Here is a 24,948-nt window from a genome sequence, read left to right on the forward strand (position 1 = left end):
CAGATAGTTTAAAAAGCTTAATACAGGTTTGTTAGAACAGGAAGGAATAAACTTGTGTAAAAAATTAAGTTTTGATAAAACAATTGAACTAATTTAAAAAAACATAGAAAGTTAATAAAAAAAAAAAAAAACTTCTGTTAACCAATAATAATAGTGGTATACTCACAATTATAAAATTATGAAATCTTTAAATCAAAACTACAAATTATAAATGAATTATTAAAAACAATTATTAACAGTGCTTTATAAATAACTAAGCTAAAAATAATCAAAAATAAACCCTATTACCTTTAGATATTAAATGCTGTATTAAATCAAAAATTTTTTCCAAAAATATATAATACCATTATTAAAATATTTGTTTGCTTCTTTATTCCATTTGCCAAATAACACATTTCATTCTTAATATTTTTGATAAAAAAAAAAAAACAATTTTAAAAATATTCAAAACTCTATACAAAAATAATTCTTTATTAACATGGTATTTAAAAATATTTTGCACAAAATGCACTTTAACATTTTAAATGCTATCTAGGAGGTAGCGGAGGTGGAATTTTAATATCACTTCGTTTTGGTAAAGGTGGAGGTGTTTTATTTAGAGCTTCTTTTCCATTTAATTGTAAAGATTTATTGGAATTCTCAGAAATAAAATCTAATGAAAATTCAGTTTGGTTTATCAACTCCACTGGTTGAACATTAGAGCGTGGTGGAAGTGGAGGAAGTGCACGGTTGTTTCCAAAAGTTTCAACAGATATTTTGTTATTATTATCAGATAATTGTGAATGAATGGTTTTGTTGATATCCTTCTGCTTATTTAAAACCTCAATATTCTCATCAGAACTGTTTGATGATTGAATTTCAGAACAATTTAACAAAGACTTGTTAGATAGCAAATGTTTTTGATGTAAATCCAAATTAGCATTTTCTTTGGGGATTTGCTCTTGTCCAATGCTCCAGCCCTTTGAAGGATTTTTAGAATACACTTGATGAAAATCTTCAAGAGGAGATGAAATATTAGATGGTATATCTTTTATATTATTTTGAGGTAAATGACTATCCATCATTATTTCTTCTAAATTTAAAGTTACTGGTCGCAATTTTGGTCTTGGTGGAGGCTTCTTTAAAGGTTGTGAAGATGAAACAATTGGTTGTTTGTCAGTTAGTGCATGAACAGCTGGAATATTAGCAACATCTACATTCAAACAACTCTCAACACTATTTGATCTACTAATATTATCAGAAATTTTTAACGAAGGAACAGGTTTCTTTTGATTTTGCTCATTTTGGATTTCTGTGTTCAAAAAACTATCAGTACTGTTTGATTTACTGATGTTAGATGGAATTCTCGATGGAGGAGCAGGTTTTTTCGGTGGCTGTTCACTTGAAATTTGATTAGTGTTTACTACTTGTTCAGTGGCAGGCTTTGAAATTTGTGGTAATTGACTTAAACTTTTTGAAGAATGTATTGGTTTAGCAGCTTTTATAGATAATTTTCTAGTTTTATTGCTAGTTTGGTCTAGAGTCATCTTTGAAATAAATTCGTCTACATTAGAATGATCAACATGCATCAAATGCTGAATATTAAAGGGTTTACTAACGCCATCATCAACTTTAATGTCAACTGAATCATTAGCATTACTTCCCACAGCCTATAATAATAAAAATAATTAAAAAATAAACTTTGTAACATTGTATTTTAAATAATAAAGTTAAATTATCTATTTTAGAGTCTAATTTGATGTCAATAAAAGACATACTTGCTGTAATTTTAGGTCAACTTGGCGTGATTCAATTTCTCTTAAAGGTTCTTCTTTGTTGACAGCTTTTTTGGGAGCAGTAGTTGGTCTTGGTGGTGCAGGAACTTTTACAGGATAAACAGATTGACTATTAGAAGGATCTAATACGGAATTTACTGGAATAGGCTGTTCAGAAATTATATTTGTCTTATGCTTTAATATAGGTGGCTGTGGTTTTTCTGGCTTTGTAGTTGCTTTCGAAGGAGGTATACTTGGTCTTTTTGGTGGAGCAGATATTACAGCTAAATCTTTGTTAGCCTTTCCTTGGGGTTTTGGTTTGTTAGAAGGCAAAGTGCTTGTTATTTCATACTTTACGTTTGCAACTACTTCCTCATCACATTCCTACAAAAAATTATTATTATTAATGACAACTATATATATTATATATATATTATATATATTATATATATATTATATATATTATATATATATATTATATATATATATTATATATATATGTATTATTATATATATTATATATATTATTTATATATATTATATATATATAATATATATTATATATATATATTATATAATATATATTACAAAAATTTAACTTTTTGTACATATGGAGGGGGTAGGGTCACTTACAAATATATCAAAAGTACCATAAAGGTTACTTTTATGGTCTGATATATCTAATTTTAAATTATATATTTTTTTTCCCATTACCCATTTGAATACCTGTTATGTATATTTGGCAGGTGGGAGGAGAGGGTGTAGTTGAACAAAATTATAAAAATCTGTAATTTTTAAATTTTTCATTTCAGTGTAAATAAAAATAATGTCAACAAGCAATAGTTGCAAAAAAATCTCATTCTGAAGTTTTCCTTGTGGAAAAAGAATTAGAACAATACCTATCACACAATAGCGAAGAAAACTGTATTGCAATATTATCATTACAGAAATTTTATGCTAAGAGCTGTTTTTCCAAAAATATCTTCAGTTAATGTAGCTTAATGTGTACTAAGTGATTATTTACTGCTCAAAGTGCTAAAATAGGCGATTGTCTTCAAAAATGTTTACCATGTGTTCTTTACAAAGTAAAGAAAATTTGGCAAAAAGCAAGAATTCCTTTTGTTAATACTGACAAACATAGGTGTTTTTTTATATAAAAATTCTTTTTAATTTGTTAATCTTTTTTACTACTTTTTTTGGAAGTCAGGTTGGTTTGGTTGTTCTAATTAGAATTATGTATTTGACTATAAGTTTTAATAATAAAGTTTTTTATAAAAATTTAGGTTTCAGAATCATTAGGATTTCTTTAAAATTGCATCAATAATGATATGTTTCCAGGAATAGACTACAAGTATTTTATAAAATTAGCAGTTCTTTGGTCAGGTGTCAAAGTAAAAGACTTTCGCTTTAGATTTACGATGGCTTCACAATTCAGAAGCTTATGTCTTAATATAATATCATTGCAAGAGGGAAAGTTGATTCATGAAATAGCTTCATTTACAGCACTGTTTTATGTTCTGTGTTTTATTAGAACTCCTATCTTTGCCACACCACCTTATTTAGATCTTAAAGCTTTTAATAAAATGATACAATAGTCTGAGCTCTGTCTTAAACCAGCACTGAAATCACTTAAAAAACACAACTGGTGTTTAAATAAAAGATTAGTGGTAATGTCTAGCAGATAAATGTTTATCTGTAGATCAGTTACACAAATTAGCCCTTAAAATATCTCAAATAGGTAAGCCTACCAGTTATAAGATGGGAAAACTGAGTTCTGAAATTTTTATTAACAATAAAAATAAAATAACAAATGAAGATTTTATTGATCCTGAAACGTGATTCTTCTTTGATTTATTAAAAATGACATTACATAAGAAAGAATGGCTGAAAATCACTTATTTGCGGTAGTGGTATAGTGGTAGAGCGCTCGCTTCATAAGCGAGAGGTTCCGAGTTTGTATCCCACGACGTCCCTGGTAGTATTATGCTCAACTTGTTTCTCCATGCAGCAGCCTTGTTCATCAAGGATTGTATTTTGGAGTTATAGAGTTGGGAGAGGGTTATAACCACAAGTAGCCTCCTCATCTGTAGTGGCCTTTTGGCCTTGGGAAGGTAAATTACAAAAAAAAAAAAATTTCCTGGTTATGTTAAATTAAAAAATTACATCACTGGTCTTCTCATTGTAAATGACAGTGCAGAACGTGCTATTAAACTTGGTCACGACTTTATTAAAACTTTAAGAATGGAAGAACATAACCAAGCTAATTTACTGTTTGTTGCTGATCATCATCTAAAATTTCAGACATGAGATAAATAATCTTGGCTGAAGACTATAAAATAACCTTTCTTTTAAAATAAAATACAATTCCAAAAAATGTTTTTAATTTGAAATACGTAAGAAATAGTTTGTTTGATCCCCCACTTCTTACCTCCCAAATAAACACAACATGTATTCAAATGAGCAGGACTGATCATTCCCATCATATTTTGCAATTAAACAAAAAATAATCTAAAACCAGATATATCAGGCTACAAAAATAACTCTTATGATATTTTTGAAATATTTGTAAGTGACCCTTCCTCCTCCATATGTACAAAAATTAAAAATTTTTGTCATTTTGGACAGCTGGTACCAACCATAGGAGTACCCATAAAAAATACTTATATTTTTTTTTATACATATATCAAAAGGAACCACAAAAATTATTATGGTATTTTTTTATTGACTTGGTGTTTTATGCCCCACCCTAACACACACACATATATACACATATATATACATAAATATAAATTATGCCCCGGCAAATTGGAAATTTAAACATCGAATTAAATCTAAGATCTTATAAAAGTTGGTATTTTCATATTCATTTATATATTTGCAAAACGAACCTTGAATCTTTTAAAAGTTATTATAAATGTATTTTACTATTTCAACTATTTATCAAGCTAACTGCAAAAGAACAGTAATAATTTTTCATATTTTTTCTAGTAATCTATTGGGCAAAACTTGACCAAAATGAGGGGGTTGTAAATTTTACATGGCCATAACTTTTGAATACAAAAATATAATTGGATGAAATTGAAAAACTCTAGATAAATTTAGTATAAGATAGTGAAACTAATTATTTTATTAACTATTTGACCTTATGTTTGGCCAGAAAAGGTGAGCTTGTCAGGGTATTTTTGTTCCCAGGCTACTATTACATAAGTTTTTTGCAAAACATTTAGATCTGACCTAGGCATAAACATACATAAATTTGATTAAAAAAAGACTTTTTTAAAACGTCTTTTGAATGTTCAAAATATCTTTTGCAGGCAAAATGCTGCAAGGAATGTTACAGTGATGTGAAGTTGTGCTAGAGTTTTGTTCACCTAAAGGAGTTGTACACATTTAATTTAAAATATGATTTGAAAACTGTTGCTGTTATATGTAAAAAACTAAAAACTTAATAGTTTATGTAATAAAAAGTCAAAAAACTAAAAACTTAAATAGTTTATGTAATAAAAAGTCAATTTATAAAAGAACATTTTCTCAATTTATGAAAATTATAGTTGTATATTTTTACACAATTTTAAAAAAATGTTAAAAAATTAGTTGCAACATTTTGTAAAAATAGAGGTCTGACTAGGAAAATGTGTGCCCACTGGGTGATTTTTAAAAACTAAAACTTCTATGATTGCTTTAATTTTTAGAGTACATTCTCATAGTTAAAAAGTGCGATTTTAATAATTGCAAAATGTTGGAAAGTTATATAAATGTATAATGTTAATATAAAGTTAATAATTCCCTGGAAATTTTATATTGTTAAACAAACGGTGGAAAGTTTATAATGAAATTCACTGGATTAATAAATTTTTTTAATGAAATTACTTTGATTCGATTTAAATGTATGAAGATTTTTCAAATCAAATCTCAAATCATTTTTCTAATCAGATTCTATATGTCAAAGCTTTGCTGGGGTATTTTATATATATACACACACACATATATTTATCAATACCACAGCACAATGTATTATTAATAAAACGTATTTAGTAGTTATTTACCTTGTCTTCTTCTAATGGAAATTCTTCTTCTAATATATCATCAGGTAGTTCTTCTAAATAATCTTCAATATAATCAGCTTGCTGATTTAAAACTTCAGGTTCCAATATTGATCCTTGTCGCCCAACTGCTGAGAACAATAGTTTTGAAATTTCATGTTGCTTATTTGGAACCATTTCTTGCTTTTCATTACAACTTAAATCATCATCATCTTCATCTCTATGAATAAGATCACCAACAAAATTATCAACAAAAGTGCCAAAAGAATCTTCCGATTGTTGTAAATAATTACCACAAACTAATGTTACACGCAAAGTTCCATTACCAAACTATATTAAAACAATGAGATTTAACTAACATTAAAAGAATAAATTAACTTTTAGTAAAAATTAAATTTAGTAAAAAAACTACCTTTTTCTCATTGAGATCAACAGCATTCTTTGCAGAAACTCCATTATCATATGTGCAATAGAATCTATTATCTAAAAGCCTGAATAAATTTTTTTTCTTCTTTAAATCAATTGTTTATCATAATTATATATGGTTATTATATTTTTATTGTTTATTATAACAATATATATTTATTATGATATTACAAGTTAAGGCTCAAATTTAACACATTGCGAGCGTGATTGCTTATTGCACATTCATGGTTAGTTTTTTCTTAAGAAAAATATTTTAATAATTTTTTTTTTGTTATTTTTTTTTTCTTTTCCTTTTTTAGTATTTTTTGGCCATTCTTAAAAGTATAGAATATTTCTATCGGAGGTTTTAATTATGGGTCATAAACTTGTCAAGCTAAATTTAACTTTTAAATAGAAGTACAATCATTTGCTTTGTTGCGCTGATTTTTATTCAACATAAAACGCTTTTGAATCTTGATTACTTTAAATCTCTGTGAGGAAGCCAATAATTTCTACTTTTATTTTAGAGCCAATAGGCTGGTTGAATAAAAAAGAGGAAATGCTTTTACTCAGGGATTTGGAGTAACTGCTTAACCAATTCCTCACAAACCAAACTTTGAGACATGTCCTATCCAGTTTTAATGTTAGCCAACAGTAAACTATCAACTTTCACTAAGGGAATCCAAAGCAATTAGCATGTTTTTTTGGTAAGTGCAAAAGCACACGTTGCGAAGCAACTTTGGGATAGATTGAACATTTATTGGTTGTAGTTCACAAAACTTGCCTAATCCAAATCTTGATATCTAAATCTTATCATGTCTAAAAAGCTGGTACACTTCTTTCAGGATTAACAAACTTAGACCTTAATCTTCTTTTTATTTATAACTACTGAAACAAAGTCCTTAGCATTTGGAGAAAGTTGATTAATGTCATCTTTGCAGTAGAACTTTTTGACTATTATTTCAACTTCAGTCAAAGCTGAACTGTTAATGCTACTTAATGGGAGAGTAGTTTCTTTGTTGAACGACTCATTCAGGAATGTGATTGGACTAGAACTTTGGTAAATGCATATAGTTTTAACTTACATTACACAAATTCAAAATTAAAATATACTTTAACTAAGCATCTTTATTCAAAACTTTATATGTAAAAACATAACATTTAATATTCTTTCAAATATAATATTAAAAAATTTAAGTTTTTAACTAAACTTTTTTTTTTCAAACTGTTTTTGTTAACTTATGTTACATGAGAATTGAAAAAGTTCTTTGGTTATTTTTTTGAAATATACATATCTTTTAAAGTATAATTTCTTATCAACAAAAAACTGAACATGTTAGCCTCATTTTCACACTACATTAATTTGGATTATGCAAATAAATTCATGGTTGAATAACATTTTACAATGATAATTTTTTATTATGCGACAATGAGAAAAACCATAACTTTGGGAAGCATAAAAATGAATTAAATAAATTAATTTCAGTACTAAGGTATTTACTTAGTTTTAAGGTATTTTTAAAAGAAACTTTTGTGTCTACATCAATATTCATTTGCTAAAAGTTGACAAAATAGAAATAAAATTTGACTTTTTTTTCATTTTCCGTTGTGGAATTGCCCACACACACACACATACACACATATATACACGTTGGCATATATATTTCATTTTCACATTAGTTATCATTATTTTCATTTTGGTAAGGACAAAGTAGCCATTTTAAAACTACACTCAAAGTAGCCATTTTAAAACCAAAAATTAAAAACAAACGACTTCTATTGGTAGCAGCATAAAGCATTTACTCCTTAGCGGAAGCAAAACTTTATTCACATATTTTTGAATTGCTTTTGCTGTGAGCATTAGCTTTTACTTTTACTTAGAGCAATCGCTTGTTCACCGGGCCTAATAATATACTACTTTTATTTTAAAGTTAAATTAAGTGTGATTTACTTAATGGATAAAGTGCATAATAGTAAATTTACCTATAAATTAAATCAAAACAACTTGTTTATATAGTTACTCAACTATTAAATATACTTAATATGCTTATAGACATTTGCTTGTAAAAGTTAACATATATATGTACCATTTTTTTATATTTTCATGTTACTTATAGCAATATCAAGATTAAACATTTTCTATAAATACACAAACTGTTTTTTTAAATTTGTTTTAAAAAGATGTCTATTTGCACAAGAAAATTTTAGTCTTCTAAAATTCTTATATTCAAATAAACTTGATAATCAAAAAATCTAATAAATATAGATTTGAAAAATTTAAAAGAATTTATAATTTTTTAAATTATTAAAAAGAATGTTTAAATACTTTTTTATCAAAAATAAAATTTAAAAATTTACTTAAACTTAAGGAAATATAATTAAATGGAATTTTTTTCATTATTTATTTTATTGCTAAATATTTTAAACAAAAAAATTGAATTAAAACATCAACTTAAAAACTATTTGAATGAAAACTTGTCTCAACACTTGGTAATCCCTTTAAACTTTGAATAGTACGCTATATCAAGAAACAATAAATTAGAAAAAACGTGGTAGCAAATAAGTTTACTCGATTGTTTTTTAATCTTACTAATTTGGTCAATAGAAAGAGTTTTTGCACAAACATTGAGTTTAAAGTTTTATGATGATAATGTTTTAATTTATTAATTATTGTCAGGTCAGGTTATCCTGCTACTGGTAACATGTAACCCTGTTTTATGTCCTGCTGCTTTGTAGGATACGCCATTTTAGGCAAAGGCTAGGATATGCCAACTCCGACTTAAAACACCCCCTGCTTGGGGCTTTTGGTTAAGTAAAGGCTAAAGATGGTGTCTCGATTAAAATACTCATTTTAGGCAGATGTTAAACGTATCCAGCTACTGTATTGTAGAATGCCTCTTATGAAAAAACTTTAGAGGTAAACAGATTTTATTTGTTGGCCAGCCTCGCATCCCTTCTTTATTTATTAGGCTGGCGCAGATGTATTTATAATACATTGTTTCCAGTTTAGAATGTTGAATGCTGGATCTTCTTGACTCAATGCATGGGTTTTGCTTGTGCCTCTGCGTTTATGACAAGAAACTCGTTCTATTATCTCTTAATGAGGGTACAGCTCTAAAACTCAGTTTTATGGTTCTGAGGCCGGCTGGTAGTCAGGTTTGCCGAACTCTGTGGTAGCTCTCAGAGGCTGATTCCATCAACAGCTGAAAAATATCAAAGTATTAATAGTGCCATGTTGTGCATGGATGATGTCCCTATTTGTTCTTTTGGCATGCATTGCTAAGGCCACATTTGGAGCCCTTTGTTATGGCTTAGGGTTTATTAACAGTAATGAGGCAATTGCTTGGGCAATCAAACAGTGAACTGAGTACTGTCTATGCTTTGAGTCAAGTTCTTTAACAAATTTAAAAATGACTAAAGTACCTAAAACTATAAAACACAAAAAACCATCACCATCACCAAGTTCTCTAAACATATCATTCACTAATATTCGTGGTCTTCGAAGTAACTTTTCTTTTGTTGAGTCTTATCTCTTGTAAAGCTCACCAGACCTACTTGCACTTTGTGAGACTAATTTGAGTTCAGCTGTCTTATCTTGAGATCTTAGTGTTGATGATTATCTTCCTTTAATTCGTAAAGATTCCGACAGTCACATGCTTGGCCTGGACATTTACACTCGTAAGAATTCACCCATTTGTCGGGAAACTAGGCTTGAATCAACAGACTATTCTTTGATGTGCTTTTATTTGGCACCACTTCATTCTATTGCCTTTCTCTTTGTTCTATATCGCTCTCCTTCATCTCAAGACTGCACTCTTTTTGATGTTATTTCTGATCATATTGACCAAGCCCTCTCTCTTTATCCATCAGCCAATATTGTAGTTGTCAGTGACTTTAATGCTCATCACACTGAATGGCTTAGCTCTAGTGTCAGTGACTCTGCTGGCGTTAAGGCCCTCAACTTTTGCCTTTCTCAATCTCTTACTCAAATAGTCATCTTTCCAACTCGCTTTCCAGACAACCGAAATCATTTACCTTCTCTACTTGACTTATGCCTTGTTTCTGATCCTAGTCAGTGCTCAGTTTCTCCACATTCACCCTTAGGTGCTTCTGATCAGAGTTTGATCTCTCTAAAACTAATATCTCATTCTTCTTCATCATCCGAATCCCCCTATAATCGCACCTCTTACAACTACCTTAAATCTGACTGGGACTCTTTCTGTGATTTTCTTTGTGATGGCCCATGGGTAGAAATCTTTTATCTTCCTGTTGACAAATGTGCTTCTTACATAACTTTGTGGATTCAGGCAGGCATGGAACCTTTTATTCCCTCTCAACAATTCCAGGTCAAGCCTCACTCTTCTCCATTGTTTTCCTCACATTGTGCTGCTGCAATTGCAAATCGAAATCATTACTACCATATCTATCAGCAAAACAATTCTCCAGAAAACAGATGTCTGTTTATTACTGCTAGAAACAACTGTAAAAAGGTTTTGTCTAATGCCAAAGCCTGTTATTCTCAGGTCATGAATATTCAAATTTCGTCACAAAAATTAGGCTCTCTTGACTTCTGGAGAATCTTTAATAGTTTCAATAATAAGAGCAAATCTGTAATTCCACCTCTCTTGTATGGTTCAGACATTTTCACCTCACCTAAAGACAAAGCTGAAATGTTTGCTAAGAACTTTTCATCAATATCATCTCTTGATTCCACTAGTTGCGTTCTACCTAATATAACCATCAAACAGGTTGATCCATTGCTTGACGATCGCATCACTCTAGCTTCTGTATCTAAAGTGATTTCCTGCTTAGACTCTTCTACAGCTTGTGGCCCAGACAACATACCTGTTATAGTCTTGCAGAAGTGTTCTCCGGAGCTGTTACCTCTACTTTTAAAACTATTCAACAAGTGCTTATCAGAGTCTTGTTTTCCAGCCTGCTGGAAAGCGGCATCTGTTATCCCTATCTTCAAAAACTCTGGAAAGCGATCTGATTCCTCTAACTACCGTCCCATTAGTCTTCTTCCTATCATAAGCAAGGTTTTTGAATCTTTAATTAACAAACACTTAATCTCTCATCTTGAATCTAACAACATACTTTCCGATCATCAATATGGATTTCAATCTTTGTATTCTACAGCTGATTTGCTAACAGTAATAATCGATAGGTTTTATCGTGCATTAGATTGAGGTAGAGAGGTTAAGGCTATTGCTCTTGACATTTCTAAAGCTGTTAATAAGTTTGTCATACTGGTTTCCTCCATAAAGTTTCTTCTTACAGTGTATCTGGTAACATTTTTAAGATTATTGAATCCTTCCTTTCCAATCGTAGTATAAAGGTTGTCCTCGATGGACAGCACTCTTCTTCTTATTCTGTAAGGGGTTCCTCATGATTCTATCCTTGGCTGTATACTCTTTTTAATTTACATTAACGATCTTCCAGATATTTTCACATCTAAGGTGGCATTGTTCACTGATAATACTACCATTTATTCTTGTCATGATAAGAAGCCAACACTCTCTGATTGCTTGGAGGGGGCATTTGAGCTTGAAAAAGATCTCACTTCTGCTATAGCCTGGGGCTCACAGTGGTTGGTGAAATTTAATTCAGATAAAACCCAATTTTTTTCAGTCAATAATTATCGCAATAATTTAGATCTTCCTATGTTTATTAACATCCTATGTTTATCTAATGATGCGCTTTCTATACTTATTCGCCTATTTTTTTTCCTCGAACATCAGTTCTTTGGAATTCGCTTTATTTATCTTGCTTTCCTGATTTATATAACTTGCAATCCTTTAAGTCATCTGTCAATCGTTATCTTGCTCTACAATCTTCATCTTTTCTCTTCCAGTAACTTCCAACTTTAACTAGTGGTTGCTTGCAGCCTTGTTGGAAGCGAAGATGTTTAAAAAAAATATTAGAATAACTTTATTTATTTACAGGCTTTATTTTAAAGGTGTTTTATGTTATTAATGTTTTATGTTATAAACTGTATAAAAACCAATACAGCAATTTAGCAAAATTGTTTTACATTAACACAAGCTCTTTATATCGACAAAACAATTTTGTTGTATTGTTTTATTGTTGTTTTACTATAAAAGGGTATTAAATTGTTGGTGTAAAAAGGTACACAAAAATTTTATATAACTTTTTACAATAACAATTTAATGCACATTAAAAATAACATGTCTTATCGTAAGCATGAACAAGATATTAAATAGTTTTTAATTTGGTTAAAATATTTACATTTTTAAACTTACTTTTTAATTGTTAAATTTTCATGTTAATTAAAAACAATTACTAAAAATTATTTAAATGTTTAAAAAAAAGAAATTACAAATTAATGTACAAAAGAAACAATTTTGTAATAATGCAACCTACAAATTAGTGAGAGGTGGAGGGGGAAGAAATAAAAAATAAAAAAATTTTGGCGATTAGATTCTTTTGCGTTAATTCGAGCCCTGTATGTTATTTATATTAATTTATTATATAAACTTAGTAATGCTTACCTAAGTATTATTATTATTATTATTATTATTATTATTATTATTATTATTATTATATATATATATATATATATATATATATATATATATATATATATATATATATATATATATATATATAAAAATATATATATATATATATATATATATATATCACTGAAGCTTACTTAGTTGTGGCTTGTGTGTTTCTTGATTTACTCTCCATGATTATAATTCCATGCCTTTAGGTCTTTATATATATATAACATAATTAACTTTTTAACTATTTGTAAAAAAATTTATTTCCTGTGTCATAAATCAATGAACTTCTGCTCAAAATAATGAAATTGGGTTTTATTCTGATAAATTTTCAAAAAAGGCCACCCATAACACGAAATTTTAAAAATGGTGCATATGTAATATTTGCAGACAGTAGCATTATGAATTTTTGAAAAGATAAATGTGTAAAACAAAGAGCTCTGCAGTGAGGACAAAACATTGTATCTTTTTCAGATTGAAAGCAAAGGGCAGGTCGAGTATACAACTGTGTAGGCTTCAAGTTCAAAAATTATCCATCTATCTAAAAAAAGAAAAATTCCTTGAAGCCTACTTTAACAACAGCAACTGTGTCAATTTCTGAATCTAAGTCTTGTAAATGAAGTCTAAGTCTGAGGATGAAGATCAAGAGTTTGAAGATTCAAAAGAACAGTCCACAAGTACTAGCAAGAACTACAGCAAAACAAAACTGCAAACAAATTATGACATCTTCAAAGTAAACATATTAGTCAGCAAGATTGTCAAATTTTAATGTTAGTGTCGAGGCAAGAATAAAAAGAATTAAGTTACAAGCACTAGATTTACCTGACAGAAAAACAGATACTATTGTTAAAGGTATAACAGCTTTTCTTGATGAATACAATTTATGGAAGAGTATAAAGATGATCATAGCAGACACTACGAATGTAAACACTGGAAGAAGGAATAAGATTGTCAGTCAGTGACAAAATTGTTTTATTGAAAAGAAACTGGAAGAATCACAATTCATTGGTTGTCCACATCATGTTCTTGACTGAGTCCTTTGCCTAGTAATGGATGAAGAACTTGGAGGAAACAACATGTAGCCCAATATCAAATATTTATTTATCCTGATATTGTAAAGAACTACAAACAGCTCAGGAAAAATTTCAAGAATGGTAAAGAAGTGATTACTGAAAAAGCAGGATAGCGTGATGATATGAAATTTCTATTTCATTCAACTTAAGTATTCTACTTTTTTCAAGAATTTAGAGTATTTCTTAAAGTATTTCCAGAAAGAAGAGACTCACTACTCAACATTTGTAGATATATTGGTCCTTGGTTATTGTAGATATATCTCTTGGTCCATAGCCATCATCTAATGGTCTGCCAGACCATTAGTTTACTGACAGTTATAAATTTATACAACAAATTAAACCAATTGAAAAATTTTTACAAAGCAAAAACTAAAAGTGCATCATGGTACCCCACTCTCCACTATATGGTACCCCACTCTCCCCTATACACACACACACACATACACACACACACACACACACACACACACACACACACACACACACACACACACACAAATTGATTATACACATTTATTGTCAAGATTGTTTTTTATAATAAAAAACCAACTGCAACAATGAATCTGCATTTTTATTAAATTGTTTTAAAATCACTAAAGACTTTTAATGTAACTTTAACACTAGTTTTTTTAATAACACTAGTTTTTTTAAATATATTTTAAGTAGTTTTAATTTTAACTAGTAGTAGTAGCATTTGTATAGCAATTTAAGTTATACACTGTAGTTACTTGATTGTAATATGAGGTGTTATACTATCATAACATTGTGTTATATGTCTGTTTAACAATTTAGAGTGGTGATACAATTAGGTGTAAGACATTAGGATGTAACATTCTTGTGATTCATATTTCATGCTATATTCATTTGTTATCAACCATGTTAATTAATATTTTTTCAATATACAGCTCCATTATTATCTATTTAAAATGGTTTTAAAACATTTTGATAACGAATTTGAGAAAAACATTAAAAATATAACTAAAATTATTAACACAAACAATTGGAATATACCTTAACATAACAAGGTTTCCATATTCACTTAACAGTTGCACAAGCTTGTCCAAGTCTACTTCCATTTCACTCCCATCAAATTCAACATCAATAGAAACTGTAGGTTCATTAAGTTCTGAATCTTTCATTACTTCTTTTTGAACTTCTTGCAACTTGGATTTAAGTGTCTGTTCAACTTCAATGTCAATTACAGCAATGACTGGTCTTGAAAATGAATATTAAATTAAAATGTAAAAAGCAACAAAAAAAAGGTTCCATAAACCTTTTTTGCTCTGTATAAAATATTTCTCAAACCACATATTCAAATTTGGCATGGGTATCAACTTAGGTGAAAGCCAACAGGATCAAAATATATTTTAAAAATAATTACATAAGAGCCAATCTACTGCAATCATGTGGAAAAAGTGTATTTATAGTAAAAATATAATTTGTGATACCATTTAACGAAATCAGGCGCAAATTACTTTACTGACGTTGCCAAATTACAAAATCACTTTACAATTAAAATTAATTTAAAAAGTCGAAAATGAATTAAAAAACTTTAAAATTAATTAAAAGTAGAACTTTTTATACAATATAATTAAGATAGTAAATAATACTGTGTGAAAAGTTGAAGTTGTTACGGAATATATTTCTAAACATATTGGACAAAAATACTCAAAAAAGATGGTAAAAAAAGATTTTATCAACTTTTTCTATGTGAAGGTGTGGGTGGGTTGGTGGGACCCTAAACTATTTGGTACATAGTATTGTTTTCTTAGTCTAAACCTCAATTTAAATGTTGGTGCGATAATTCTATTATTTGACATATTTGCTTAAATGCAAACGTTGTTGTATTTAAAATTTTATTTATTTTTTTCACAAAAAACATCTAGAAACTTCTGTAAACATCAAGCAGTTTAAAGTAACTTTCCAGAAAAAACTCATCTATGATAAGTAAAAACTAATATTTTTAATATAAATGAAAACAATTTTTTTTTTATTTCTGTTGTGTTTGGGTGGCAGCTTTGAAAATAAAAACAAAATATTTGTGGCATTCAGGTAGCATCATTTTATTTTCTGTTTAAAGGTAAACAAAGAATGTGGCCAAATAGCCACAGTTTGTTTACATTTGAAAATTTGATGAAATTAATCTTTTAATAATTTTTAAAATGTTATAATATTAATCAAAAAAAAAAAAAAGTTAAAATAAAAAAATAGCTTTAAAGACATCTAGAAGACATTAGCACATCTAGAAGAGGTTTGGGGTTTAGACATGTTAGCACATCTAGAAGAGGTTTGGGGTTTAGACACATTAGCACATCTAGAAGAGGTTTGAGGTTTGGGGTTATTTTGATTTTTCTCAAGGGCTGCAACAATCAAAGTGTATTAAAAACTCTAACAACATGCACCAGTACAAGAAACTTGAAAATGAAACATAAAATTGACATTCTAAAATGTAAAAAATAAAATGGCCTCTGAGGATTTAGAAACTAAAATACCAGAAATTGAAAAAAATTTTAGTTCTGTTTTTTTTTAAATGTGATTCACTTTCTCAAGACTGAGAGAACCACTAGAGTTGAGGAGGCTAATTTTTTGTGTGGTTACCACCCTCTCTCAACTCTTTAAAAAGGATATATTATCTCAAAAAGTCATCAAACTGTTTGTGGCCTATTTATGAAACTTTTTGACTCAAAAACAAATAACTGGTTCATTAAAATAAATCATTCTAATTAATGGCAAAGTTAGCCTTACATTTGATAAGTACATTATTTAAAAACATGAGAAACATGAACTTAAATATTAATTTTAGTGGAGGATTGTAATCTCTTGGAATGTTATGGATACATGGCACAATGTCAGTAGCTAAAGCCATTGAACTATTTGCTAAAAACCTTGATTAATTTGAATTAAATTTAAACAGAGATATTGCTGTCTATGTTACCAATGGAACTAGCTTGATGAAAAAAATTGGCTGACATGACCTAAAAATGGAACTTGTTACAATCATGCTATTAATATACATGTAACTGATATGCTTTTCTAAAAAAATCATGCTACATTACCAAACAATTGTTGTCAATAAAGCTAATGATACTGTTGCAGTTATTAATCATTATGATGACAGTGAGAAATAGATTCAAAATCTGATGGAATATGTATAAAATATTCAAATATATGATGAAGGTTTGGTAACACCCATGACAATTAAATTTTAAAAACCTGTGACCAAAATTTAACATTTAGTAAAAAATGTTTTGTAGGTCACCTGTATAGAAAGATGAAGATCTTCAGCCAAATATTGTTAAAGCATTTGTCAAAGAAAAAACTTTAATTTGTAACTGAAGGTGGAGCAGTATAATTGTCATGTTTTAGAACATTTTTTGGAAGTTCAAAATGAAATAAAAAAAAGTTTAGATGGACGAAAACATTGATTTTCCCTTTCTAATAATGAACTTGATAAAGTTAATAACCTTTGTGCTGCCCTGAAGCCACTTAAACTAACTATAAAAACACTTTCCAAACAAGAAGGTCAAGAATAAGAATAGTCTTTTAAAATTATAATTTAAGTTATCAGAAAAAAGTTGGGTGAAGCAAAAACACCAATAAGCCAGCTTGTAAAATTGTAATTTGAAAAAAAAAATCGTTGAATTTAACACACCTAATGAAATATTTAATAAGCGCAGAAGTTAAAAATATAGAAGTTCAGTTAGAGAAAAAAGTAAAAAGAAACATTATAGCAAATCTTGCTGTATTTTTAAAGAGAAAGAAAGTTGTTGACAGAAGACTTAAATAACTGAAAGTGTAAACAAAAAATATGAAAATGAGAGAGTTCCAAGGCATTGGTCAGGAAAAAAACTAGATAAATAAAAGTTTTTAGAGCATGAAGGAACATAGAAGCATGCAATTTTGTTGAATGACAAGTTAAGCAAGAATGAGTTATAATTGATGGAACTAGAGATGATAGCAACAATATAGTGTAAGCAGAAAAGTGAAAGAGATGCAACCTTGTGATAATGGCATAGTGGCTCAAGCTTGGCAGAATCCAACTACATTTACAATAGGTTTTTAGATTTTGTCATTAAAAGTAAGGGCATCTTTAAAATCAAAAACAGCCCTAGTAACAGGCATAAAATAATATATATATAGGTGCTGTAAAATCCAATTACAATTATGTAGTGGAAGTAAGAAAGGTGAAACTCCATTCATCAGGGCCATCAACTCATTAATAATGTTTTGAAGAGCCTAATAAAAAAGACTAGCACCACTAGGAATGCATTGTTATAATCTTTATCATTGCCATCAGCCAACGGTTTTGCCTGTACTCTTTTTACTATATTATTAATATTATTATTACTACATGATTTGTATTAATATTATTAGTTTAGTTTATTTATTTTACACATAGCTTTAAGTAATTAACATACTATTTGGAAAAGAAGTAAAAATTTTTATTCACCTGTGATCAGAAGTTTTTAACTCTGCTCTTCCATAGTAAACAATATTTCCTGGATTAAATGTGTCTGTGGAATCATCTTTGCTAACTTTCCAATCAGGAGGAATATCTATTAGATAAAAAAGTCAATTATAAAAAAAAATTTTGTACTTATATTACTTAACATTTACATGAAATGGAAAGTATAAACATAAAACAATGTAGAATCTAAATGTCAATTAGTGTCAACTGTCTAAAATTTGTATAAAATATCTAAAATTTGTGTAAAATGTCTAAAATTTGTAAAACTTCTAAAATTTATGAAATTTTTAAAATTTGTGTAAAATGTCTAAAATTGTGTAAACTGTTCAAAACTTGTGTAAACTGTCTGAAATTGTTTAGAACAATAATTAGTCATTTTTTTCAAATAAAAATGTATTGACTAAATTAAAAAATCTTCATCTATCTTTCTTTTATAAAACAGACAAGTAAAATACAAAAAAGGTTATATATACTAAAGTCTTAAAATACAAAACATGCAAATTAAACTGTGATCATCTTTTACTGTCATCTAAAAGATGATCCTACAATTTACAAACAATTTCTAGATGAAATTCCCTGTATTTGATTTTTTATAAAAAGGTAAAATTCTCTGTATTTGATAGGAAAACAGACAGAAAAGTGTTTAATTTTTACATTCGTAGCCAATTTTATCTAAAATGATATGACCACTATAAGTCAACAAAAATATTTAACACACAAAATACTGTTAAAATAAAACAACCAAAAAAATTAAACAAAAAATCATAAAATGTGAATATAATAATATTTATTTTAATATAAAATCATCATGAGCTGGAACTAAAAATTTAAATAAATTTGGTAAAACCAGAATTTATATATACAAAAAAAAAAGGTGCAATTTTTACAATCTTTACATCCTTTTGTCCTTACAGTGCAGTAGAACATAATCTAAGAACTTGATAAGTTTCACCTGATAGATTTTTTTTATTATTATGGAAGCTACTTCTCATTCTGAAAATGTATTAAACAAAACTTCCAATTAGTTATTTTTCTTAGAAATTTGGTATATAAGCTTTGATGAAGATCTAGCTTGATATCCTGTCATTAATGTACTATGCAATTTAGAACTGAGTATTTTATTACGTTAATACCACCAAAGACCTTGGCAGGAGTAAATGAGCGCAAGAGCAGAGAAAAGCTCTCCTAAAATGAACATGGCGAGTCATGCAAGCTGCTCCTCTAAACTGCTTTTTACAAGAGCTTTTGGTTTTTGCACAAGCTATCTGTTTATTTATAAAAATTTATCATTAAATTGCTTATTAAATACAAAATTTGGTTTTATACTTGTTACAAGTATATGTTTGTAATGTTAATGTTACAATAACATATACATAACAAGCATCATTTATTGCGCCGTGAAGAAATTCTTTAGACGTAAAATTTTATTTTGCAAAAAACATGCCTTTTAAATCGCAATTTATTAACCAATTAATTTTTTTTATAAAAACTTTGTGTTTTTCATTTTAGTTACAATGAAAATTATACTTTTGAGAGAAAATGTTATACTTTTGCAAGAGCTGTAAATTGCTCCCGCAAACCGTTTTAGGGGAGTGTGGGCGAGAGCGAGAGCTAAAGCTTTCCGCTGAGGCCTGCCACTAGAAAGATTACCCATTAAGATATGAGTTCCCTTTGCCTTTACCTGCAATTGAATTGGAAGTTTTTTATCAAAGTTATTCTTCTCCTAGTGAGTCTTACCACATACTTAAAATGCAAATGTTTAGAAGCTAAAAGTTTTTTTTATATTAAAATAGATCTAATTAACTACTGTAGATTTTATTGAAATTACTTAATAATATAACATTTTTGTTTAGTAATAATCAGTCTTCAACAAATGACTAATGTCCAGGTTTCCACAAAGCACTTAAAACATATTATTTGATCTTTTGAGAATTTATAAGTTTACAGTAAAAAGTAAAAAAGTAAAAGTAAGTAAAAAAAAGTAAGTAAAATTTAGTTTTTCAAGATGCAGGAAATTTTAGAATTCATAATTATTTTAAAAAGCAAATTATGAGATTGGGTGCTAGTTGTGAAGTTGGTTGCTCATTCTGAATAAATACTTGTTTTTTTTAAGTTAATTGTTCTGAATAGAGATTAACCAATCAAAAAGTAACTTTTAGCTTTTATTAGTATCTAATTAAACATTTTGTATATTCTTAACTATTCTTAAAGAAAGATTGAAAATATTTAAAAAACATACCATCTTCATCTGATTCATCTTTACTTTCTACATCATATTTTTTTCGTCTCCAAAGAACACGATCTGTCCAGGCAGGAGTGCGCATTTTCTCACTTGTGTCATAGTCATTAGAGAAAAGATCATACTTATATGTTGGTGGAAAATTAATTGTACCTTCAATGTAATCACCAAAAACCTAAATTAAATTAAAAGGATAAATGGCTAGAAAAATACTATCAATTAAATATTTCAGTACAATTATTAAAGTAAATAATGTTACTTTGCCATCTGCTCTATGCATTATTAGTTGGTCATTAGATAGCAATGTTGGCCAATCTTTATCTTTCAACAATTCCTTTACTTCATTGTATGGTAAATTAATTCGATAATTAAAATCTCCACACCAAAATACATAGTCATGGAATGCCAAAGATGTCCCCTAAAAATATGCATCATATATTAAATAATAATAAAAGGTAATATGTAATATTTTTTAGCAAAAAAAAAAATTTTCCACAGCTTTGACAAGCAAGGCAATTTCAAAGAGAAAAAGGTTGAATGGTAGGACAAGGATAATAAAATTTAGATTCAATAGAGATTTTATTTTAATTAATAAATAACTATTTATTTTTATTTATATAATATTAATGCATTATTACACAAATTATTGACTTTTTGCACTACTACACCCCTCGGAATTAGGGTCAACATTTGACAATGCCAACCTAAAAGTGTTTGAGGTACCATAAAACAGAAATGAGGTTGGCAAAAATTTGCCAACCTCATTTCTGTTTTATGGTAGCACCTTTGAGTTAAATGTTTTTGCAGACCTGATGCCAACCTTTAACGATTTTATTGCCGATCCATTTTTCCTAATTTCGAGGACTGTTACTACTATAAATACAACTATTAAATAATTATATAAATTATTTACTTTTATAAACAATATTAAATTAAAACTTCATTTAAAATTTTAATTGTCTTTGCATAATATCACAAAATGGGTAATAAAAAAAATAGTTAATTAAAATTAATTAGGCAAAGTTTTTTCAAATTAAATATAATCAAGTATCTCAGTAATATGTAGTATAGGGTCAACCCTATACTACATATTACTATTATTAATTAAAATGGATAGCTTGGGTTAAATGGGTAGAGCAGTTTATTAATTTTGTTACAAATGCACTATTAATGTATTGAAATAAGTTTTATTTTTTTATGACAGTGAAAGCATTTTTATTAAAAAAATTGTAATAGGGAATTTTTGTGACTGCTCTGCTTCTCCACAGGATGTGCCACCATTTTGGTTGGTTTCCATGCGTTTTTACCGTCAGGTAAAATTTTGTTATAAAAATGATATGTTTAAAATACACATTCACAAGTTACAGATTTATAAGCAGGAGAAATTCTTCTTTTTAGTTAATAGTAACAGGAATGTGAAAAACCAAACAATTATAAATATTAGTTGAAAAATCAGAATTGGGGAAAATAGGTATAACAAATACTAAGATAAGCTAATGCTAACAGGTAAGTTCAGTTCGTTTAAGACTATAATGTATTTTGGGACTATTCCATGGGATCATTCTGACTTGATATCAATGGTTAAGTGTTTAATTCAAGAAACAGGAAGATCTAATTCTTTTAAAAACAACTATCCTAATAAATACTGGATTATTGGGTTTGAAAAGAGATGGAAAGGGAAACTTTTTTAAAAAAAGCCTGGACTCTTAACCAAAGCAAGAGCAGAAGGGCTGACAGAAAGTGTTGTCAATGCCTTTTTTCAAATGTATGAAAATGTATTAATTAAATGATTTTCAAACAATCCCTATTGCTATTTCAAACAAGTATAAACCCTATTGCTTCCTAAGTGTTTGTGCTAGTTTCATCACACACTGCTTATCTGAAATCAGCTTGCGGAGGAAAAGCATGTTACAGTGTTCATTTCTGTATGTCTGCCTGCATTTATTGTGTACAAAGGGCTACATCTGTATCAGTCATGGACCCGAGGTGGACCTCCAGGTGCTTGTTATGCAACAACAAAATCAGGATGGATGGAAGACACAGTTTTTGAGTCAAGGTTTAAACATTTCATTAAAAGCGTTGAACATATTGAGAAACCTGTCCTGCTCTTTTATGATGGCCATGGCAGTCATCTAACATATGAAACAATGAAGTCCATAATGGCAAAAGATCTCAATACTATGCTTGCCACTCAACACAAATCATGCTCTTCAGTCTTTGAACGCTGGGGTCTTTAAACCATTAAAGCTTGCATGGAAGAACATTCTGAGGAGTCAGGGTAACAACATCAGTATTTTCCATGTCTAACAACATCTGTCCAACAACATCTGTAAATATAATGAGGTATAATAACATCTGTCCAACAACATCTGAAATTTCATTGGTGTCTAATAACATCTGTGGAAAAATTAAATGAATATTACAGATGTACTTACATCTTTTAAATTATCAAAGTGTAATAATATCTGTGCAACTACACCTGTGGATTCTACAGATGTAGTTACATCTTTTAAATTATCAAAGTATAAAAACATCTGTGCAACTACATCTTTGGAATTTACAGATGTAGTTACATCTTTTAAATAATTAAAGTGTAATAATATCTGTGCAACTATATATGTGGATTTTTAAGATGAATTAACTAACAATGAATTATTTTAACCAGATGTAGTTACATAAAGAAACTTTTTCAGATGTAACTACATCTGGAGGAAATTCTTCCAGATGTTATTGGACTTGAAGAAAAATTACCAGATGTAGTTACATCTTCCTAAAGATGTTGTTAGGGTTCGTTGAATTTTCAGATGATATTGGACAGATGTTGTTAGAGTAAAAGAAAAATACAGATGATCTTGGACAAAAGTGTACATATGATCTTGGATTACTTCATAGATGTTGTTGGACCAATATAGTAACCTTTTACTCATTATGAGAAGATGGTTTAGAGAGAGTCATCTCTAGATAGCAGGCAAGGAGGTTTTTCCTTGCTTTGTAAAGCAACTCTATGACCAATTAACAGACAAAAATGCAGTAAGTGCATAAGGAGATAGAGGGCTCTATCCATTGAACAAAAAAACAGTTCAACACTGTTCCGGCTGTCAAGCCAGTGGAAGCAATCAACAGCCAGAGGTTTTAGCTGCAGATGTTATGGAGTCAGAAGCACACAGATCTATGCTTCAAGTTCAACCAAGTGTTTCACTTTCAGAGACTCTGGAAACTAACAGTAACACATCTACTGCATCTTCCTTTAAAGTGTTGCAGCAGGCAGTCTTGAAAACAGTTTCTCCAAGTTGTTCACGAAATAATGTGGTTGCAATTGGCAATCATAGAAGAAAAACAGTGCGAGCAAAGGTTGGAGAATTTATAACAACAGAGGATGATGCAACCAGGTTGTTTAATGAAGAGACAGGCTGATTGGCAAAGAAATGTAAAATAGCAGGTTTCAAAAATGCAAGCCAAACTAGTAGGCATAACCAACAAACAAAAGAAATAATGATTGAAGAGATTGAGAAAGTCCCTGAAGAAAAGGACAACTTCAATGTAATTGTTGGGGATTAGGTGCTGATGAAGTATGCTGGCAAAAAAATAAACCATGAGTTCTATGGACTTGAATGTGTTGAAACCCCAGACGAAGAACTTTACACTGTGAAGTTTCTGACTAAGTCACTAGTAGGGCCATACTGTTTTTCCTGAGATGACATTATTGAAATTGTGGATAACAACATCTTGAAGAAATTGCCACAGCCTTCCTGCAATAGCCATAAACAATACAAATTCCCTTTGCTAGATTGATTTGTGCAACTTGTTTAATTAAAGAAGCGTAAGACTAAATGATATTTGTGGATCATCCTCACTCAAATATACATAATTGCAGTATAAATGCACACTTGCCATACACATTTTGATTATAAAAAGTGTAATTTTGTATAAGTTTGAATAAAATTTTAGAAAAAGTTCAGTTGTTTTGAATTATTTTTATTTAAAATGTTAAAGTTTTACCATCAGAGCCTTTCTACCCATTTACCCCATAGTAAACCCACTTTATCTCGCACCCTGGGGCAAAATAGGTATAAGCCCTATCTAAAAAAATTGTAAAATAAAAATATTTTCTCTAAATTGATTTTAATTCTTAATAGGTTAAACTAGCCTTCCCAGGAAACACATGAGTATTTTATTTTAGACAACTTGGTCACAGCTGTTTGCAAGGTTTATAATGTGTTGCTGAAAAAAGTTTTAAAAACAAAGAAAGCAAAACCAACTAAACAGGAAATTAAAATAAACTTATATAGAAAATAATAATGATAATATAAATAATTTGTGTACTGTTTTTATTTTTGTTTCTTCAGAGTGGATGTTATTTTCGGTAAGTCAAAGCAAAAAAGCAAAAAAAAAAACAAAAAAAAAAACAGTTTTAAATGTTAAAAAGAATGATTTTCCTA

General features: G+C 28.9%; 1 protein-coding gene across 1 annotated transcript in view; it reads right to left on the reverse strand.

The window, feature by feature from the left end:
• Positions 1-137: 137 nt before the first annotated feature.
• Positions 138-24,948, reverse strand: part of LOC100210418 (synaptojanin-1) — a 66,160-nt gene continuing 41,349 nt past the window's right edge. The window contains exons 14-21 of the mRNA XM_065798004.1: positions 20,769-20,927; positions 20,510-20,684; positions 18,253-18,358; positions 14,814-15,017; positions 6,210-6,288; positions 5,801-6,127; positions 1,758-2,138; positions 138-1,649 (exon numbers count right to left, since the gene is read on the reverse strand). Of these exons, the coding sequence (XP_065654076.1) occupies positions 528-1,649; positions 1,758-2,138; positions 5,801-6,127; positions 6,210-6,288; positions 14,814-15,017; positions 18,253-18,358; positions 20,510-20,684; positions 20,769-20,927 (2,553 nt within the window). The 3' untranslated portion in view covers positions 138-527. The remainder of the gene's footprint in view (positions 1,650-1,757; positions 2,139-5,800; positions 6,128-6,209; positions 6,289-14,813; positions 15,018-18,252; positions 18,359-20,509; positions 20,685-20,768; positions 20,928-24,948) is intronic.

Source organism: Hydra vulgaris, chromosome 05, assembly GCF_038396675.1.
Source record: "Hydra vulgaris chromosome 05, alternate assembly HydraT2T_AEP".
Lineage (NCBI taxonomy): Eukaryota > Metazoa > Cnidaria > Hydrozoa > Anthoathecata > Hydridae > Hydra > Hydra vulgaris.